Here is a 22652-nt window from a genome sequence, read left to right on the forward strand (position 1 = left end):
AATCCAAAATTGCCTCCGCCAAAGATGAGCACTGCAATGGGCCCGTGTAGCTTCTATTCTAATATAACAATATGAAACAAGCTATATATGTCAAAATAAACTTTTGCATCCTCCTAGAGAAAGCTTTGTAATAGTAAAATTTTGAGTTTTGTCAAAACTCTTTGGTGTGTAAGAAGTACAAATTAAGTGTTTCTAGAGAATGTCCGTATGGATGTGCGTGTGTGTGTGCGTATGTATACCGTAATATTTTTGGAACTACTCCGTCAATATCAATAAAATTTGACATGCATATATATTTTTGGATTCTGAATTCGCAAAAATAGTTATTTCTTATTTTCTCAACTATTTTCTTAATGTTCATTTTTTGATTTTTGAAAAACTTTATTTTGCGTTTTTTTCAATCATCCCATTTTCACAAACAATTTAGCTATAATGCATTTAAAACAGGATAAAATTACCTACTTTTCCTCGTTTGGCCCTCGGGATCGACCGCTTTGTTCGGCAGATAAAATGAAAAAGATGATTTTTTTTTCAATTCATATCTCTGAAACTAAACATCATAAGCTCACGCAAAAAATCATGTCAATGGGTATCTTGTCAAACTATTTCCCATTAAAATTTCAAGGGATTTGACTACTTATTTTTTCAGTAATAAATCGAAAACTGAACAAAATGAGTTTTTTTGTGTTGCAATTTAGATTTCGGGAAAAAGTAGATATTTTATGTGTTTTGGCTAAGTTCATTGCGCAGCTTGCAAACCCCTATGGCTCTTGAGATATCAAGGTTTCAATTTTTTTTGAAAATTTGGCCTTGTTATGACTACTAGAAAAAGATGAGTATTCCTCTCTAAATTGTTTCAATTTATTCTTATGAAATGAAAATAATGATTTGTTTCATCTTTTCCAGCGGACCATGGCAACGCTAACCAGCTAAATGACATTTTGAGATTATATTGGTCATTTTCTACAGTTTTAGTTTGAAGACAACACTGTGACAAAAAAAATTAGAATATCTTTATTATTAGCTAGGATAAAATAACTCTTTTTATATTTTTATGAATAATACATGAAATACCTCTTTATTGTTTATAGGTGAGAAAAGCTGTACCGAGCACTATTGGTATATGTGAATATATCATATAAATGCCAAGCATTAAGGTCTACGTATTCGAAACATCAGGAACATTGTGACGGCAGCCCCAGCCCGGGGATCAGGGATGGCAACCGGAAGTGCAGAAAGTTGCACCGAATTGCTAGCTTCAGACCACGGCGCGTAGAAAATAAATTTCTATAGTCCGTAGCGCGAGAGTCGCTCTTCTGCAGTGCGTTCTGCTAGGCGCATGTAAACAGCTGTGCAGAAATCCTCGCAGTATACTCGTACTTGTTGCTCAAACCCTTTCTCGTGCTGCTAATAGTTGTAATAGTGTAGTGTTGTAAAATGTACGAACAAAAGCAGGGATTCCAGCAGTTGTGGGTGTACGGGAGATGTTGCTGTTTTTTTGCCAATTGCCAAGTTGTAAAATGTGTGCTGCAGTAGTCGAGCTCATTGCTTCAGATGTTCTGGACGATCGCTGTACTTATTCTCTTGTACAGAAGCTATTGCTCACTTGAACAAAACTGGCGAGTGAACAGTCTACCTTTCACACAGAGCTCCAAAATGAAGATGTTAGGTTAGGATGCATGTATAGCTGGATATTTTTCTACTTTGACGTAAATTTTGCTTATTTAATATGAAATATTTATTGCAGTCATGTATGCACCTACCCTATCTGACTCTGTTGAAAAAATTTGGTCTGGAAATCCAATTATTATACGCATAAAATGGTTCACCACTGCCTTGAATTGCTCATTAATGAGATGGGGCATGAGTTGTTCAAAATTCCGGTCACTGTGGTACAATGCAGGAATGGTCTCAACAATTCTACTGTTTCTAATATCGATAGTAGTCATTTTAAAGTGACACTTAACATTTGGCTGTACAATTCAGCATCGCCAAATCAAAAGTAAGAACAAGTATTGGAACTTATGGTAAATTTAATTGTATTTTTATTACCATTCTACTATTAGTGTTCTTGAAAGTTATAAAAATAATTTAATAGTCACCAGGTTCCATTTCTTACAATGAGATGGGATACTATGTGCTCTCATTAATATTATGCAGTGCTGTGCATGAGATGGGACGTGCTATGGCAGCAGTTAGAGAAGATGTACGCTGATTTTTCTTGACAAATGCTGGTAACTTCATCAAAGATATCTCACTGGTAAGTTGTAATACACTTTAGATCTTCTTGTTATAAACCAGTAATTGCATACTTGAAAATGTATTTCAGTAATCTCCTCTATTAGGGCCTTCTGGACTTTTAACAGGAGATGTAGTACACAGAATTCATTACTGTTACGTAAAGAATTCAACAAATTGGAGAACGTGCATTCTGCAAGCAACTCAGGCTACTGTGTAACGGATAAGATGGTGCAGGAATTTTCTTAACTAAGCAAGCTGATCCTTAAAATTAATCGATGCAGATTTTAATAAAGTTTAATTTTTAGGAATTAGATAAAACTTTTCTGGCTCCTGACAAAAACAATGGAGTCCATAACTGCTGTGATCAGCGCAATGTAGAAAAGGGATATTTATGTTTTGAGCATTTAGAAGGGTTTGACATTCAGGCTCTCAAAGCTGCCATGCACTTTTCTGCTGCCTTTCTACTCGAGAAATTGTACAAAGCTTCCATAATTTGTGTCAAAACAATGACTTGTATGTTAAGACCTGTGTTGGACAACAAAGGTAACTTTTTAGTTTGAAAATTTATAAATTTCTTTATTATTATTTTGACTGATAAATATCTCATTTACAGATTGTACAAATTTTCCAGAGGCCTTCATTTTACTCTGCAAGTGAGACTCCCTTAAGAAGCAAGATACAGCAACAGAGTGCACGCTCAATGATTACTTTGGCCATAACAACCACATTTACATTGCTCCTTGGGTTTAATTTGATAAATATGTACCTGCATAAAATGTAGACTATGTGACTTATTATACAGTTGTTGTGATTTATAAGTTAGGGTAACTATATAAAAATGTACAGATATTTACTGCTGATGAATTTATAAATATAAAAAAAGAATATTAATATGCATAATTAACTTTGTATAATTTTACCTATGTTTATGTATGTATGCTTTATTTATTTATTTATTTATTTTTTTTTGCAAAAATTGAAGTGATATAAGTATAGATGTAATGGAATTAAAAAAAATGCTGATTCGAACAACAAAATTATACTTTTATATCGTAGTACACAACACGATCTTGTTCAAATGTACAGTAGATATTGTAGTGTAGAGGATAATTGTTACGGTTAATTGTTATTTTGACCTATACCGATGAATGTGAGTAAAATGACCGATGTATGATTATTCCTTTAGTGTAAAATCCTTTTTGTATTGTTTACAAGAGTGTTTCGTATAATATTCCGTACAATTTTTTTTTTTTTTACATGGCATTTGGAACTCGAAAGTTCATCGCCTCATCTACGCAAGCCTTCCACGCTGCCCTATCTTGTGTCAACCCCACCCAAGATGCACCTCTCCGATCGACACCCACCCGTCCTATTTCTACTAGATCCGCTTTTACGTTGTCCTCCCATCTACGTCTAGGTCTACCTAGAGGTCGCGTTACCATCGGCCTGCCCTTCATGACACGCGCTGCCGTACGGTCGTCTCCCATTCTCGCTACGTGCCCTGCCCATCCCAATCTGCGCGATTTTATTATTCTGTTAATATTTGGTGACGCGTACAGATTGTGTAACTCATCATTGTGTAGTCTCCTCCATTCCCCGGTTTCCTCATCTTTCTTCAGCCCGTATATTTTTCGCAAGACTTTATTTTCAAATACCCTAAAACGGTTGTCCGCCTGCTTAGTGAGAGCCCACGTTTCGCACCCGTACAGAACCACCGGCAGTATTATTGTCCTGTATATTCTTATTTTAACGTTTTTAGACAACAGCCTCGACTTAAGTAAATTACTCACGGCGTAGAAGCAAGCACTACCCGAATGGAGTCTCTTATTTATTTCGACATTAATCTCGTGTCTATCATTTATGGTCGTACCCAGATACCTGAATTCGCTAACCTTTTCAAAAGTAAAATTCCCAACGCTGAGATCTTCCTCCCCTCTGCAGATGCCTAGCTTATCCACAATCATGTACTTTGTTTTTGATTCACTCACTTCTAACCCTGTATACTCCATCGCTTTTATGAGGATTTCCGCGTTTCTTGCTACCGTTTCCCTACAATCCCCCAGTATATCCAAATCATCTGCGTAGCCTAGTATCTGCGTTGTTCCATTAAGCGTTGCGCCCATCTGGCTAACCTGCATTTTTCTAACGGCATACTCTAACGTTAAGTTGAACAGCACCGTAGAGAGCCCATCCCCTTGTTTTAAACCATCGCGTATCATTAAGGGTTCTGATACATTACCGCCTACTCGGACCTTTCCCGTGCTTCCGTTCAGACATATTTGAATTAATCTCACGAGTTTTTTCGGTACACCGAGGAGTACTAGAATTTGATACATTTTGCTTCGCTTAATAGAGTCGTACGCTTTTTTAAAATCTATAAATAGTTGGTGTATGGTTTCGCAAAATTCCCACTTTTTCTCTAACAACTGTCTTATGGTAAACATTTGATCGCTCGTCGATCTGTTGCGCCGAAATCCGCACTGATAATCTCCTACTATATCTTCCGCGAATGGAGTGAGTCTAGCTTGTATTACGTTTGACAGAACTTTTTAGCACGTTGCTAAAAGTGAAATACCCCTATAGTTATTGCAGTCTGTCTTATCCCCCTTTTTAAAAATCGGTATAATGATAGATTCCTTCCAATTTTCGGGTATTGTTTCATTTTTCCAGATGGCACATACTAGTTTATAGATTTTGAAAGTGAGCTCGACGCCCCCATATTTGAGTAACTCAGCTGGTATAGAGTCATTTCCCGCGGCTTTGTTGTTTTTTAGTTTATTAATCGCGGCCTCTACTTCTTGGTAGCTCGGTTCCTCCACGTGGGGTTCAGCAGTGTGAATTTCGTCCCCTAATTCTTCGCTATTTTCGTGCACGTTTAATAATTTATCGAACTAATTTTTCCACAGCGACAGTAATTCGTTGTCATTTGTTACGAGGTCCCCGTTTTCGTCCTTCATCAATTGCGCTCTACTCCTAAAACCCTTTCTGATGGCGTTAATCCCTCTGTACATTTCGCGGGGGTTATTTTCCTTACTGTTAGTTTCTATTCTCCTAATAAGATTCTTTTGATACTCCCGCTTCTTATTTCTGTAGATCGCGCTCGTCTGTTTCCTTACGTTAGAATACTCTTCTACGGTCCTATCGCTTCTATTTTGTAAGCTATCTAATTTAGCCTTTTTGCGCCTTTCAAACCAGAGTTCGCACTCTTCGTCAAACCATGGTTTGCTCTTTGGCTTTTTCTTTTTACCCAGTACTTTGTTCGCGGCCTCTTTTACCGTTTTTTCGATGTCCCCCCATAAGCTATTCGGATCGTCATTCCCATCCGGCGATGTGTTTGCTTCTTCAAGTGCCTGAAACCTGTTATTAATTTCTATCTGGTACCTAATTCGCTCTGTTCTATCTCGTAGTTTCTCAATATCGAAGCTTTCTACCTTGTTTGCTCGCTTACTATTTTGATTCGCTACTAGTCTAGCTCTTAATTTGGCTACTACTAGGAAGTGGTCCGAGTCGCTATCTGTCCCTCTGTAAGCCCTTACGTCAAGAACATTAGTATGACGTCTTTTTTCAATGAGGAAATGATCAATTTGGTTCTGTGTGGCCCCGTCCGGCGATGTCCACGTTGCCTTGTGTATGTTCTTGTGCTTAAAACACGTAGTTTTGATTATAAGATCTTTTGCCGCCGCGAAATTTATGACCTTAATACCGTTATCATTGCTGGCTTCGTGCAGGCTTTCCTTACCTATAGTAGGCCTAAACATTTCCTCCCTACCTATTTTAGCATTGAAATCGCCTAATACTATTTTTGTGTCGTAAGACGCGAACTGGTCGATTACCTGCTCTAAAGTTTCGTAATAGAGATCCTTAGCTTCTTCTTCTTTGTTCTCCGTAGGACAGTGTACATTAATAAATACATATCTATACCATTCACCTTCGATAATGATGTACGAGAGCCTATCATTGACGGATTTGATACTTTTAACCGAATGTATGATGCTGTTGCTTACGAGAAATCCGGTGCCTAGAGATCCCCCACTCCCGGCCCCATACAGGTACGTGAAGTTACCCGATGCTAGTACTCCGCCATCTGGCCACCGCGATTCCTGTATTGCTACCAAATCTAGATTGTACCTATCAGCTTTATCGTATTTTTATCGTATTTTATCACGTTTTATCAAGTTCTAATGAAAAAAATTGAATTAAGATTCACTATTCAAGCCAATTGAAATCTTATCGAGTTAAATAGTGAATTCTAATCGACTTATATTCACTTTTTCCAGCGGGATATGTCACGTATGCGCATAATTGTGCCTCCTATAATACCTCTTTCTTCTTGACGAATGCGTTCCTTTTCAGTTTCATGAAGTCTTCTTGCTGCTTCTTTGTTCAGCCATTGCTCATGCCTTTTGACAGCATAATATTGTCTGCGCCTGACCCACTTTCCACCTCGTTCTGCAATAAATATTAAATAAATACATATTAATCAAAGACTCTAATGCTCGTTATCTTTTTAAAATTATAAAGGATTGAAATAATCACTACGAGCGAGTGTAATTTTTACAGAATTTAATAGCCAACGTTTCGAAGGATTCATCCTTCCTCATCAGGGCATCTAATAAAACATTATTTTGCACTAGTCACAATTTCAAAGAAAAACGCACATGTCATATCTATAGAAAAGCACAGAGAAACTTTGTTGTCACATATGAGTCACAAGTATACGTGTCCAAAAGAGTTACTAAAAATTTTAATAGTCAAGTGTTAGAAAGATGAAAGTTGACTGTCATTCATTCTATTGATAGTGTTGTCATGATAGTGTATGTGTAGCATTTCTGAAAATTTTAATGTGTCATCTTTCTAACACTTGTCTATTTAAATTTTTAGTAACTCTTTTGGACACGTATACTTGTGACTCATATGTGACAACAAAGTTTCTCTGTGTTTTTTTATAGGTATGACATGTTGATTGTTACACGTTTAAGTTCCGTCGCTGTGCGTTTTTCTTTGAAATTGTGACTACTGCCAAATAATATTTTTGTAGATGCCCTGATGAGGAAGGATGAATCCTTCGAAACGTTGGCTATTAAACTCTGTAAAAATTACACTCGCTCGTAGTGATTATTTCAATCCTTTAGAATTAAATAAATACATTTATTTCTTGACAATTCTTTTATCAATTCTGTGGCTGGCCGGCAAAATGACATAAGTCCGCTTTTCGGTTTCAATATTCAGACTTATATTTCATTTGATTGGAGCAAACGAGGTGGGGCACGTTACGTTACAGGTCAATTCATACATTCAATGCATATTTCCAACGATCGCTATAACCAGATTATGTTTTTTGCTTTGTGGGATGTCGCAAAAGTATTGAGATTATGGCGTTGCTCCGACATTTTTCATAGACTTCCGCGAAACGCTGATTGCAAGACTTATTGCGAGGCGATCGGCACGCAATTTAGAATGCCTTGAAACGGGTTAAAAGGTAATATTTTGTTGTAAATAAACTAAACCACGTCCCAGAGTAGCCACCAGCCCATAAAAAACTCATTTTAAAATTGACTATTTTTATGTCGGGTACAGGATCTGAGAACCGCACTTATGAACTTATTTCTTGGGTATACAACTAATTAAATAATGAAAGGAGTTTAATATTTAATCATACCTTGACGTCCAGCACGCTTATCAGGAAGATTGCCTGCTTGTTTTTTACCTACTGAAATAATAAATGAAAATTAATTATAACAAAAACATATTTATACACGTTACTTTAAATAACAAAATAAGATAAATCATATTTACATTCAGCCTTCTCCTCTTTGCCTTCAGGTTTTTCTGCAAACTTCTCTGAAATATCAGTATTAATTATTAACAAATCCTTGAATAACATTAACGTTATTATACTACATAATTGCAACTATGTCGTGGTTTATTATAATTTTGTTATTATTATTTATTATACGCAAATTAGTTTCTTTTATCGTTTGCTATTTGTGGAGTAAAATCGATTTGAATCGACTTTCGGACCCCCATAATAACTGTAATATAATACTTTTCAATTTTTCAATGGTTTCCATGGCCTCAGCTAACTTCTTTTCCAACTCTTCCACTTTCTTCTTACTGTCATCTGGGCCTCCCATTTTCTACGAAACAAATTAAAAGATTAACTTTTTAGAAATACTATTTTAATGAATTTTTTGTTTTTTAAAGCGCGCTTAAGGGGGTCTCAAAGTCAATTCAAATCTAGATTTCGCGACACAAAATAGCAGACGACAAAAGTAACTAATTTGCTTATAACAAACAATAAAAGCAAAATTATGAAAAACTAGGACATCAGTGCCCTCCGCTATGTAATTATCTACCATTTTACTATGTTTGAAACTTATAAATAAATATCTCGCCGAATGGCATTCGAATTATATGATTTTGAGACATTATTCGAATGCCATTCGGCGAGATATTTATTTATAAGTGTCAAACTTTCTAAAATTTTTTTCATAATTTTGCTTTTATTGTTTGTTATAAGCAAATTAGTTACTTTTGCCGTCTGCTATTTCGTGGCGCGAAATCTAGATTTGAATTGACTTTGAGACCCCCTTAATTATGTCAGGGATAAGAAACCTTCGCTTGCTCTCGAATGTAATGAATCCTAATCCATATTAGAGACTTCAACTTTTTTTTCAACTAATATCCGTCTATTATCTTCAAAACATTTTGTATTATTGCGCAATTCTGGCTTCAATGTAGTTTTATGTTGAGTAAATCTTTGTATTTTTGTAGTAATAAAATATTTGTCATATTGACTTCTAGTATGACTAGATGTTGAATAATTGCATTATAAAATTTACATTTCGCATGGAACTATATAAATTTTAAAATTATAATTTATCAAATGTTTCACGTATATCGCTGCTTATCACGCATCAGTGGTATTCATTGTGCAAACTACCATCGCTATTCGCTCATACGTATCGCAATACGCTCATACATTTTTATTTGGTACATCAGCTCATTATTTATATATAGACGCATGATTCTAATCGTACTATTATGTGTAACATTATATGAGGGTATCATATAATAATAAAAGAATGACCGTATGTTAAAAAGTAGTGTCAAAGTTGCAAGTTCGCGCTAGAGTCTCGCTACTTTTTACAATAATAAACACGTATTTAACCATATAATACCTTTAGATTATCTTTCTATTAGCCTGGTAAAAATGTTTTTAATTTAATTTCTATATGATATGTGCTATGTACAAACCTGTTCATTTTTAAGATAATAATTATGATTTTGTGCCAATTTTGGATTACAAGGTTGCCAATAAAAGGTTAATACATTTTCACCAGGTTATAACTTGAATAAGAAGCTAGTTGCAACATAGTTTGCGCATAACTTTTAATTAAATGCATAAAATAAAGTTATTCTTATATAATTTAGTTATAGCCTACAGAATAAAGAAATTACTGTAAAATCTTTGGCACAGCGCTTTCTTCACTTTCAGTCTTTATGTATTACTTCAATATATAGAAATTGTTTTTACCCGTATTTACCAACTTTTCGTTGCATGAATAAAATGATCTCTAATCAAGTTAAGTATCTAATTTCTACGTGTACAATAGTATTAAACTTTCTTACAAGAAATTAATGAATTTTTCAATGCATTAACTTAATATTTATACATTCAATATTTTTTATCATTCTCAGTCTTCATTTTTTTTTCTAGATAATTTTGACAGTTTAATTATCGAATTATAAAGGTTTAAAAAAATTGATCTTTTTGGTGTATAACCAACGAACGACAAAGGATAATCTAATAATTTGTCAGCGATAAAAAGATAAGTCATAATTTCATTTTTTTTTTCAGATGTATTATTCATTGATTTACTTTTATCAACTAGTTCGATAAGATTATCACAAAAAAATTAAATCCCTACATTTCAAAATTTTTATAAAACAGAAATGCGTCGACAGAATGACAAACGGGATTTTCCCCGTTATGTTACAAACAAAGAAAATGAGACTTCGTGGATTAAAATCTACTGAGTATAGAAGCTGAGATACATGCGTATATGAACGAACACACACACATACATCACAAATGACAAGTTTCACAAAAAAATATTTTTTGGCTAAAAATATTACAAAGTCGTTTCCTTAGGAAGGAAAACACGATGTTTTCTATTTAAGGTAATACGGTCACTGCGTCCCTACTCCAAATTAGCGCGCTTTCCATTTCTTGTTCTTTTTTTTACGGTATTTACTGTACTAAAGAAGCTGCATAAATTAATGTAAACCAAATAATGATTGTGCATTGGCAATCAATGATTCGTATTCGTTACATTTACTCATAACAACGCCCATGACTTATTTTGTTTTGGTTTAATGTGATTTTTTTCAATTAATTCTTACCAATACTTGTATCTACCTAACCATAGTATTCGAATATTTCAGATTCAATATATTTAATTCCATTGATATTTCAACGTTATTTAATTATCGATCGACGGTACTACCTTAACGCATGTTCCCTATTATAATAATATGAACTAAATTAAATGGTCTAGACAAGGCATGCAACATTAAATTGTGCTTTTGTACTTGTGAGCAATTCTATTTATACGCTACAACCTTTAAGTAATAGTGTGCATGTACCATTGTCTAGACAAAAATCCACCAAAATATACGCAATTTTTCTTTTTTAATCACATAAAACAAATGTTATTAATCACGAAAGATGTGCGGCGTTAATCTGATATAGTATGTTGCGTGTACATGTATTCTGTGTCAAAATTACTCTAATACTTCTATTAAGTCTAATTTTTACAAATTCATGCCTTGCAAAACTTAGAAACATGTACACCAACAGCACGGCGCAACCGCCTTTATTATTCAAATTGAAAATGTCTAGCTTTACATTACTTAACATACATAATTTGTCGAGTGTTAAAATATATGCAACAAATTAATATATTATGTAATGCAGCGTATATTCCGCCGAAATACATTTTCTAATTATATCTTTTGTTATTTTGTTTGATTTACTTGATAATTGTATTTTAATCGATTTCGTTTTGTGAGCACAATTTACATGCATATGATGTTGCATTGATCGGAATAACAGCACGACCCTGATGCATTAAACATAGCACATGTGCAAACCTTAGGCACGATATGCAAAATACAGTTTCAGATCTTCTTTGCGAAAAGCAGTATAGATACACATTTTTCATACTCTGCGATTCTGTAATCAATAAATTAGCCACTTCTTTCCTGTATAACTGTGGATCAAAATTGTCATCAAACTGTTTTTCGTTTCCTATACAATCCATATAGTACATTACATACACGCCACAGTTATACGCGTTTTTTGTAATGGCTTCTCAATTGTAAATGCCTCGTAACTCCAATTTATTTGCAAATTATTGGTAGTCATATTTGTTGACATATTTATGTATCTTAGAAAACTTTTGACGCAAAGCATTGCTCGTCTACTCTTTTTATTTTTATTTTCATTTTGCAAGGGGTCAATGTGAAGTAACACACGTTTATCAGCATCAACTACAAATAAGCACCAATGCTCCTGGGTTTCATAAGGCATTGATTATTAATCTTAGAACGAGTGAAAGAACTCAGAGTGAGTTCCGACAAAAGGAAAGGGTTGAGTGAGTGAAGGGTTCTTTTTAATTAACACACACGATTTCGCGGTACACGAAAAGCACTTGCTTTGGTGTAAAAACCCTCACGGTTTAGAGGGAAAAGCCTCAACAAGTGTAAGCTTTAATGAAAATAAGAAAAGGGAAACTATACAAATAAAAGAAAGAGAACAGTGACTCTAAAAGAGAAAAAACTCAAGTGAAAGAACGCACGCAAACGCAAAGACGCGAGGTACCTTTTCCGCACGCAGAGAGAGCTTTCTGACCGCAAAGACGAACGCAAAAACCGCCGCTGAAGAGGGCGTTGAGCAGGCCTCGACGTAGTCCGCCGCTGCTTCCGTCTTGGTCCTGGAGGTCTGGAAGCCGGGTCTGGGGAGCGAAAGGATGGTCCGCAACCGTGCACCAAGCGCGCCCCGACGTCTCGGGGAGCCAGACGCTTGGCACGAGGGCAACAAGGGGTGTTGCCGCTGTTCGCTCGCCCCGAAGGAGTCACGTACAACACGTGGACACCTTCGCCAACAAACCTTAAGACTATCGCCTCGAGGCACACTCGCACACTCGCACAAATACACACACGCGAACGACGCGATCGCGAATTTTCCGCTAAACACTACCAACACGGCGCAGAACGAAGTGAACAGTGATAGCTCTGAGAAGAACAAGTCACTGCGGCAGGCAGTCCGAACAGGAATCCGCGCGCGCGGGCCCTTCGCGCGCTCGCAAGCGGGGCCGGCGGCGCGCAACTCGACGCATGCGCGCGCGCTCTCAACGTCGCAACGGAGAGCGAGCAGCGGCGCGAAATTCAAAAAGCCTAAATTTACACCTACACTACTTGAACGAATAAAACGAACTGAACATCCCGCCCGCCTTCGTCTAACAGACGAACCAACCACCTGGAACCTACTCAAGTCTTCTTAGCCCCTTCCTCGATGTGCAACGGACAAAGACGAGCAACGTGACGACGAAGAGAAGTGGTAGCAGTCTTCACTGTAACCACACGGACGAGATCATCTGGACCTGGATGGACCTCAACGATTCGTCCTAACGGCCATTTGGATCGAGGATAACGATCATCCTTGATAAGAACGAGCTTACCTACACAAAAATTCTCTGTTGGATTCCGCCACTTTTCTCGCTGCTGCAAATGGAGGAGGTATTCCGACGACCAACGATTCCAGAACTGGTTACTTATTTGCTGGAGCAACTGAAAACGACTCAAACGATTCAGAGGCACGTCTGGCGAATCATCATCAGGAATCAACGCTGAGGCACTTCCTGTCAAAAAGTGAAAGGGTGTCAACGCATGGAGGTCATCGATGTCCGAAGTCAAAGCCCCTAATGAACGAGAGTTAAGGCACGCTTCTATCTCAACGAGAACTGTCGAAAGCTCCTCGAACGTGAGAGTGTGCTCCCCTACGACCCGCTTCAAGTGGTGCTTTACGGACTTCACACCAGCTTCCCACAAACCTCCGTAATGTGGAGCGCTAGGAGGAATGAACACCCACTCCGTTCCGTCATTTGCTAGAACCGAGGCAACCTTTTGATAAAAATCCGACGCCCGCTGGAACATCGCCTTCAGCTCGTTGTATGCTCCATGGAAGTTGGTGGCGTTATCGCTGTAGAGCTTCTGGCACACCCCTCGCCTACCAACGAATCGACGATATGCACTGATAAAAGTGGCTGTTGTCAGATCGCTCACCAACTCCAAATGAATCGCTCGGGTGGAAAAGCAAACAAAGACAAGGATGTACCCCTTATACGCCTTGTGTCCACGACCCTTAGTTGTGCGAACCTGAATGGGAACAGCGTAGTCTAAACCTGAAATCGAAAACGGCCTACTAGCATGCACTCGATCGGCGGGGAGATCTCCCATTAACTGCTGTGCTGATTGGGGTTTAAGCCGCTGACACGTCACACACTTGTGAATCATGGACTTGACTAACTGCTTCCTACCCACAATCTAGACTTGCTGCATCACAACGCTAGAAGTCAAAGTAGGTCCACCATGCAAGCAAAGTCGATGAGCAGAATACACGAACAAGCGACTGAGAGCTGAATCCTGCGACAAAATCGGTGGATGCTTGTGATCGAAGGACAGGCTGGAATGAGACAGTCGACCTCCTACTCTCAAAATATTGTCCTTGCCAATAAAAGGATTTAATTTACTGAGCCGATTGCCTTTCGGCAATCTCCCTCCAGCCTTCAACGCTTCGATCTCGACTGCAAAACTGCTCGCCTGCGATAAACGAATAACAATGCTGCGAGCTTCTGCCAACTCCGACAGCGTGAGAAATTCAGGAAGCGGTTCTTGAGCCTCTTTTCGCCTACGATGATTAAGAATAGGACGTCTAGCAAACGCAACGACCCGAATTAAGCGGGACAACGAAGAAAATCTGGTCAACAGCTCCGGTTCCGACGGCACCTTCTTCGTATGGAGCGCTCGCCGAGTCTCTGCTGGCTGTGGCCACTCGTTCGGAGCTTGTGAAAGCCAGTTAGGTCCCTGCCACCACAGAGTAGTCCCTGCTAGCTCCGCTGGTCCAGAACCTCGAGTCGCCAAATCCGCTGGATTCTCCTTAGTAGGTACGTGCGCCCATGTTGCAGACGGCAACTCGGTTTGAATGTACGACACCCTATTTGCAACGAAGGTCTTCCAATGACAAGGATGCTTTCGAAGCCATGTGAGTACAATCTGACTGTCAGACCAAGCAAAAACCGGAGTCGCACTGAGAAAATCGAGTTTCCTAACGTGGCAAAGGATCTTAACGAGAAGCGCAGCCCCGCAGAGCTCTAAGTTAGGAATACTGACCGTTTTTACCGGAGAAACCTTCGTCTTGGCAGCTAGAAGAGACACACTGAATGTGCCGTCTCCCTTGTCGACTCGCAGATATACAGCAGCAAAGCATAAGCTCGAGAAGAAGCGTCCAAGAAACCGTGTAGCTGGTACGAACGAGTGGAAGTGACGCCTAACCACCTATCGATTGGCAAGGACGGCAGCTCAGACAACGATTTGCAATAAGCATACCATCGGTCGCGAAAATCCTCTGGCAAAGGCGTGTCCCAGTCGTACTTCTGGATCCACAAGTCTTGCATCAAGACTTTCGCAGTTACTGTAACTGGCGAAAGCCACCCGAGTGGATCAAACAAACGAACATTGGAGAGAATGGAGCGCTTAGTCGAAGCCTTCGACAGCTCGGCGATATCTGAAACAGAGAAACAAAACTTGTCCTGAGCAGGATTCCAGTGAATGCCGAGTGTTTTGACTGATTCATCCATATCGATCTCCTTTGCCGGGCCCTGTCCTGTCTGTGGAGGAAGCAGCTCTGGATGGTTAGTAGCCCATTTGTCAAGATAAATACCTGCCGAGCCTAAGAGCTTAGTAAGCTCAACCCTTTTCTGCACCGCAGTGGAAAGCTCGTCCGATCCAGCGAAAGTATCGTCCACATATGTCTCGGATTTGAGGCATTCAGCACCGAGAGGAAATCGAGCGCCCTCGTCTTCTACTAATTGTTGCAGCGCGCGAATAGCTAAAAACGGAGCACAAGCCGTCCCATAAGTGACTGTCGTTAAGCGATAATCGACAGGAGGAGAATCAGCCGTAGGAGCCCAAACGATCCTCTGAAAGTCTTGATCCTCGCGCTGCACTTTGATCTGCCTAAACATCTTAACTATATCAGCTGTAAACACAAATAAATATCGACGCCAATTAAGCAAAATCAACGCGAGGTCACTTTGAAGAGGAGCACCTGTAAACAAGAAATGGTTAAGAAACCAACCATCCCGAGTGCGTCGAGAGGCGTTAAAAACGATCCTAATCTTCATTTTCAACAATAAATACAGCACTACTGGGTGATGCGACAAGTACCACGCACCTTCACGCCGAATCTCCGACTCTGGAACTCGAACCATGTGCCCTAGGTCCTCGTACTCCTTCAGAAATTCTTGATACGCATGAGCGACCTTGGGATCTCGAGCAAAGCGACGATGCAACGACTGGAGTGATCCAAGAGCCATTTGCCTTGTCTCACCTGCAACCGAAGGTAACTGAGATTTCAACGGGAGACGAACCTCGTACCGCCCCTGCGAATCCCTGGTGTGAGTCTCCTTGAATAGTTTCTCGCAGGCTTCGTCCTCCGGTTTCAACTTAGAAAACGACGAAGGAAGCTCGTCGAAAGCCCAGAACCTCTGCAGCATTTGGTCCAGCTCCTGCATTGAAGCGCAATGCAATACCTGCAATGGTGTGGAAGTATGCGACTCCGCCCACCGTGAATCCTTCGCCTGTAAAACTCCGGACATTATCCAACCAAAAGCCGTATCCTGAGTGACAAGCTGCGATGAAGGAAAGCATCTCAATCCCGATCGGAGCAACTGCCCGTAGACGTCAGCACCGAGAATCACATCGACCTTATTCGATAGGAAAAACTCCGGATCTGCGAGAGTGAGCCCTGCAAACTGCTTGAGATCGAGATCTTCAATGCTGTCGACTGGGAGCTGTGACGTTAGACGAGGAAGAATGAGCGCCTCTGTCGTAATCTGGAAGCTTGTATCGACCCTGGATTTTAGAACGAGCTGAGTTCTCGAGCGCGCAGTGCCCACTGCACTAGCGCCAAGCCCTGTCAATGGTACGCAAGTATGCTCCTTTCGGAGGCCTAACAGCTGGACAATCGACTCCGAAACGAACGAAGCCTCCGACCCTTGATCCAAGAGTGCTCGTACAAAGGTGCTGTCTCCTCTTGGACCTATAATCTGCACCTTTGCTGTAGCCAGAACGATTCTCCGCTTCGGAAACGTGATGCCCGCTGCATGCAAACTCACGACAGATTTCGAGCCAGAGCCGCCAGCCTGAGAATTATCGGTGTTCTGGTGCCCAGCTTGCGAGTTTCCCTGGAATTTAAGATGCAAGAGGGTGTGATGTTTACCCTGACAAGTAGAACAACGTCCCGAAGAATTACAAGCGTTGGTTCTGTGAGATCCGAGGTAATTAAAGCAACGCTGCAACTGCTTGACCGTTGCCAACCGCTCGTGTGGATTCTTGTCTTTCAGCTTGAAGCATTTCGAGAGAGGATGCGTGCCGTTACAAAGGGCGCAATTAGAATTTCCAGACAAACGAGAGGATCTAGCGTGGAAAACCTTCCGAGGCTGAGGTCCTGATGTTGGCGTAGAAGCTGGTCTCTTCTCCGCCTTGCGCTCCGAAGGGTACATCTTAAGAGCTTGAACTCTTCTTTCAAGGAACTTAAGCAAATCTGAACTTAGGAAGAGCGCTGTTGATATCATGCTCCGGCTCGTCCGCCTCCGGCACGTACTCCTGGTCCTTCTCACTCAGCTCAGCCTCCCACAGCTTCCGAGACTCCAGATCCAGGCGATCGGACAACAAGAAAACAAACCAAATATCCCAATGATCAACTGGAAGTTTCAAATTTGTCAAAGCTCGAACGATCCGCTTGGCCTCATCAGCGAACGCACGCATTTCAGCAGCCGATTCCTTCTTCATCTGTGGAATTTCTAAAAACGAAGTCAAGAGTTTATTGATCATCAACCTAGGATTACTATAACGATCCTTAAGCGTCTGCCAAGTGCTCGCATAATTCGCATTGGTTGTCATCACTTCCTTGATCAGCTCTGCAGCCACACCAGTCAAGTATAACTTGAGATACTACAGTTTCGTGACGTCAGAAATGCCAGAACGACTATGCACGAGAGAAGTGAAAAGATCGCTAAAACTAGCCCAGTCCTCGTCTTTACCTGAGAACGTAGGTAAACTAATTTTCGGAAGCTTGGCAACCTCAGGATCTGAGTCCGACTCCTCCATACTAGCGCTATCATCAGCATCAGGCTTCTCGAATAAAGCAAGCAGTATTAGGGTCTCGTCAAGAGCCGATTCGTAAACACCCTGAATGCGATCGAACCATTGATCTGCAATATACGCATCTGTCTCTGCATCGTCCCTAACGACAATTTCAGAATGCGTCTTCCTAGTCTCCACCCAAATCTGCTTAACAGCATCAAGTCACTGGCACGAGGGCAACAAGGGGTGTTGCCGCTGTTCGCTCGCCCCGAAGGAGTCACGTATAACACGTGGACACCTTCGCCAACAAACCTTAAGACTATCGCCTCGAGGCACACTCACACACTCGCACAAATACACACACGCGAACGACGCGATCGCGAATTTTCCGCTAAACACTACCAACACGGCGCAGAACGAGGTGAACAGTGATAGCTCTGAGAAGAACAAGTCACTGGCTCACCGTACGAAGAAAAAAAAATCGAAAAGCGTAAGGAAGCCAAACGTGCGAAGCGCTAGGCAGTCCGAACGGGAATCCGCGCGCGCGCTCTCAACGTCGCAACGGAGAGCGAGCAGCGGCGCGAAATTCAAAAAGCCTAAATTTACACCTACACTACTTGAACGAATAAAATAAACTGAACAGTCATTAATATTTTTCCTTTAAATTCACCTTGCAAATGAAACATAAACCAGTCAGGATCAATTTCTTTCTCTGAAATTTCTTTCAGCACAATTTTTGTATGTTGAGTAGGAACCGATACACAATTTTTCCATTGCTTTTCTTTTATCATACTAAAAGCATCTACTACATCCCCATCAATATATAAATCTTTGGCGTTTCCAGTTTCCATTCTCAAAGACTTATATTCATTAGTGAAGAGCAGTACTTCATGATCTTTCGTGCAGATAACTGGCTTTCTACTATTATTATCGAAATCTCTGTAATCTCTGATTGGATGATCGATTATTCCTCTGTTTTTTCCTAGTGTACTGTTTCTATTTGAAGCCATGTAATAACTCATGTCGTCAATTAAACCATTAGGTAACATCATTTCCAGTCTCTATAACGCAACTTTCTTACACAGGGTTGAAGATACATGTACCATGGTATCTGCTGAAACGTTTTTTTCTTTAATGTTTTGTGTGTCTACGTTAAAAACATTCTCAGTAACTGTATAATTCGTCTCCTCATTGTTCTCTTCAAAGTTTTCTGATTTGACTTGTAACTGATCATAATTATTATTATTTTCGATTGCATTTGAAAATATATCATATTTGTTTTCATGTTCCACCTTCACCTCGTATTTTCCTTTTTTACAGTCTAGCATTTCATCATTGTCTATTTCTACTTTAGTAGCTACTGGAACGTGTTCTCTTTTACAGTTTTTCGTTTCTTCATCACAAAGCAATTGATCAATTATCGTATTTTTTGTAATGTCATCGCATTCATCGAATTTCATCTGTAACTTATCATAATGATTGTTGTCATTTCCTCGTTGACCACAAATTTGCCTTCGTTTATTGGCAACATTTCATCCTCAAAATCTGTAAAAAAATCTTCATCCTCATCAAAAAGGCTCATCTTGCAAATATCGTTAGAGTCTGACATATCAGAGTATTTTTTTTTTAAACATTAGTTCTTCGTTGATACATGTTTCTTTTAATTTCATAGATAAATAAACGCTATCGTATTCACTTTGTTCTAAATTATTTGATTTACTTGATTTTCTTCTTCCGATACGCAAACTTTTCATGGATTCTATCATATCATCCGTGGGTACAAATTTTAACACACCTCCTATGTCATTTACATACTGTCCTGCTAATAAAATTGCTCTTAAAACTTCAAAAGATAATTTGTTACGTAATTTTGTCTTAATTAATCCTTGCACACTCCATAATCTTTCAGGTGCGGCATTTGCATTTGGAATGCTAAGAACACTCAGCGCAAAGTGAGATACATTCTCAAACAATTTTGTACCATTTTCGTCAGCGCAATCACTGAGGATAAACTAAAATTCATCAGTTCGTTCAGCAGTTTTCAATTTATATAAAATTTCATCTGAAAATTTACATTCTGTGATCAAACGCCATTCCTCATTCATTTTTAATCTTGAATTAGAGTCCTTAGTTAGTTACCTCTGAATTGCGCAAATGCTTTGAAAGCAACTTCAAGATTGTAATGCTCCTTCCTAAAATTGATATCTAAAGCATTTTTTTCATTGAACAAAAATTTCTTATTTTCTAAATTGCATTTTATTTTCATTTTCTGGCAACATTTCATCAACATAAGTTGACATGTTTTTCTGAAATTGAGCTCCATTTCTTTAATGTCGGTATTCCGCGTATCTTCTACTTTGTTTTTATGCTGGTCAAAATATTCAACAGTCTTTTTGCCGATATAAACATCGGACAAGTTTAAAAATTGACTTTCTTCTCCTGGATTTACATCTTCTATTTTAGTGTTGTTGACATATTCTTCTCTCATATACATTCTCAAAAAGTCATCGTAAACTGTTGTCATTTCTGTTAACGTCTCCGTTATAATTGGCTTCTCACTTTGTAATGTTTCATTCGCGCTTACTAATCTGGAGAGCGTGGCCTCTAAAAAAAGTAATGAGGCATAAATGAGGGGATCTCTCAGTTGCTTATAAATATTTGAAGCTTCATCTGATTTCTTATTCATAATAACTTCATTTTTAAAAAATGTAATCAAACATGTTTTCCTTCGTAATATTCGCAATATACCTAAATATAGCGATAACCATCTAAGAGGATTATATTTCAAAACCTTTAACAAAGGAACGTTTATGTTCATTTGGGATGTGTACCAGTTCGTAACTCGGTTTGAACTGCTCATAATATAATTGTGAAGGCTCGACACAAGCTCCGCAATCTACGGTGCGAAAAAATGGACTGCCTCTTCAACAATCAAATTTTGAATATGGCAATCGCACTTCACAATACTAATGTTTGGTGACAATTCCTTAAATCTTGTAGCTACCGAATTCTTTTCACCCATCATCAAATTGCAAGTGTCCGAACAAAAAGCAATTATGTTTTCTAAAGGCACATCAGCTTCTTTGAAGCTTTGTATGATTTTATCAAATACGTGCCCAGCATCCATTTTAATCTTTTTCCCTTTCTCATAAGCAGGAATCACATCCCATAATGAAACGTGAATTTTTTTATTTACTTCATCTATATACCTAATCATGATGCATATTGAAGAATGAATCGAAATGTCTGTTGATTCATCGATGCATACAGAAAATTCTGTATGCTGCAGAATATCTCTTAAGCGTTCTTTATGTGTCGGGGAAATAATTTGTTCTACTATAGCACGAGCTTTTTTGCTTCCTACATTCATATTCTTAAGAGTATCCGAGTCAGGTGCGATACTTTTCAAATCGCGAAGAATATTCTCAGCTTGTAAGAAGGATAGGTGATTTTCTAGCATTGTACCGGCATACCTGATTTCTGCAGCTGCAACATCTGCTTTGAAAGGATCGGGAATAACACCAGTTTTAATCAAATGATTGGAAGTTCTGAAATGATTTTCGATGATGTTGTTTCTGGCACGTAAAACTGCTTTGCAAGGGATACAAGTAACTTTATTCTCCTTTTGTAATCCTCGTCCTTGTTCCACTTTGCGATTACTGCCTTTGCATAATCGTATCCCATTTGTCCTTCAACTGGTTCTTCATCCACCATGTCGTTCCTAGTAGACTGATATTCATCGAGTACCTCGTTATTTAAATCTTGACATGATGATGATTCCTTAGATTCTTGGAAAACTTCCTTCTCCTTGATGTTGTTGTTGTTCTTCTTCTTTGACCTCGCATCATCTTCAATCAGTAATTGCGGGTGTGCACGAATAGCATGCCTTCTAATAGCAAATTTTTTGTCTGACATTTCAACCCCGCAAAGCTTACATCGGACTACATTGTCCGGAAGCTTGTCGACCCAAGAAAAATTTGTAGCCATGTTGCTGTGTAGGTAAATAAATTTTATGACTCGACGAAAACAGGCATAATACATACGCTTATACAAATAATATAATTGGTTCGACATGTGCACAAAAAACGAATGGAAAAATCTAGTTTCGCAAAGAGAGAGAGAGAGAGAGAGAGAGAGAGAGAGAGAGAGAGAGAGAGAAAGTAGCCACTAGAGGCAAAGTACTTATTCATCCGTTGCTTAATTTTTTTGAAATTGTTAATTAATAAAGAAATAAGTTTGAGCTTTAATAGGTTATACTGAACCAAGCCTCAATTACAGCAGAAAGCACCCAAAATTGCAATGAATCGTGAAAAATGAAACTTAATGAAACAACTGTGAGGCTTAAACTAAATAAATAGTTTTAATGGCTTTAGTTATTTGATATTAATAGAGTAAATAATACAGTTTTAATGCCTGCTAAAATTTTTCGGAAAATTATATATATATATATATATATATATAATTTTCCGAAAAATTTTAGCAGGCGTTTTTATTTTTCTTTCACCCGGCGGGCGTTTAAAAAAAAAAAATAGTAAACGCCCGCTTCTCGAAGCAGCGGGCGTTAAAGAGTCACTTTAATCCCGTTAAATAGGTACGAAAAAAGCGAAAATCGTTCGTGTGTTACAAAACCAATTTTACATTGAAGCTTTGCTTCTTGATTAGCTGTATGTAGTACAAAAAATATGGTTTAGATGGGGCGTTCTTCAAGTTGCCAAGATAGAGCGTTCTCGAAGCAGCAGCCGATATAGGGCGTTCTTGAAGCCGCCGCCGAGATACGGTTTTATTTCAGTCAGCTGTCGATATTATATAAAATAATTAAGTAATTTCTACATTTATAGAGGTACCCGCGTTAGCTATAATACGGAAATACTTATGTCATCCATACTCGGGAAAATGAAAAAACAAATTTCTCGCTCGAATTTCGCGTATAATGATTGCTAAAAGTTCTACCACGTCCCAATCGATTCGGGAAGATATAC

At 38.9% G+C, this 22652-nt stretch overlaps 2 protein-coding genes across 6 annotated transcripts; one reads left to right on the forward strand and one right to left on the reverse strand.

The window, feature by feature from the left end:
- Positions 1-1227: 1227 nt before the first annotated feature.
- LOC100680461 lies at positions 1228-3149 on the forward strand. 5 transcript variants are annotated; one of them, XM_031921571.1, is made up of 6 exons: positions 1228-1669; positions 1748-2027; positions 2099-2260; positions 2346-2469; positions 2547-2784; positions 2873-3096. In XM_031921571.1, exons 3-6 carry the CDS (start codon positions 2229-2231, stop codon positions 2896-2898), a joined length of 420 nt encoding a protein of 139 aa, XP_031777431.1. In that variant the 5' UTR covers positions 1228-1669; positions 1748-2027; positions 2099-2228; the 3' UTR covers positions 2899-3096. The 5 variants fall into 5 exon arrangements, 3 of the variants coding, with proteins under 3 accessions (XP_031777431.1, XP_031777430.1, XP_031777429.1); XR_004345168.1 differs by having other exon boundaries at positions 1229-1669; positions 1748-2002; positions 2330-2469; positions 2855-3149; XR_004345167.1 differs by having other exon boundaries at positions 1230-1669; positions 2330-2469; positions 2855-3137.
- A 3356-nt stretch (positions 3150-6505) lies between these two features.
- LOC116415936 lies at positions 6506-8273 on the reverse strand. Its single transcript, XM_031921609.1, has 3 exons — positions 8038-8273; positions 7901-7951; positions 6506-6690 (listed from the first exon to the last, which is right to left on the reverse strand). Exons 1-3 carry the CDS (start codon positions 8123-8125, stop codon positions 6506-6508), a joined length of 324 nt encoding a protein of 107 aa, XP_031777469.1. The 5' UTR covers positions 8126-8273.
- Positions 8274-22652: the final 14379 nt, after the last annotated feature.

This window comes from Nasonia vitripennis (genome assembly GCF_009193385.2).
Source record: "Nasonia vitripennis strain AsymCx chromosome 1 unlocalized genomic scaffold, Nvit_psr_1.1 chr1_random0013, whole genome shotgun sequence".
Lineage (NCBI taxonomy): Eukaryota > Metazoa > Arthropoda > Insecta > Hymenoptera > Pteromalidae > Nasonia > Nasonia vitripennis.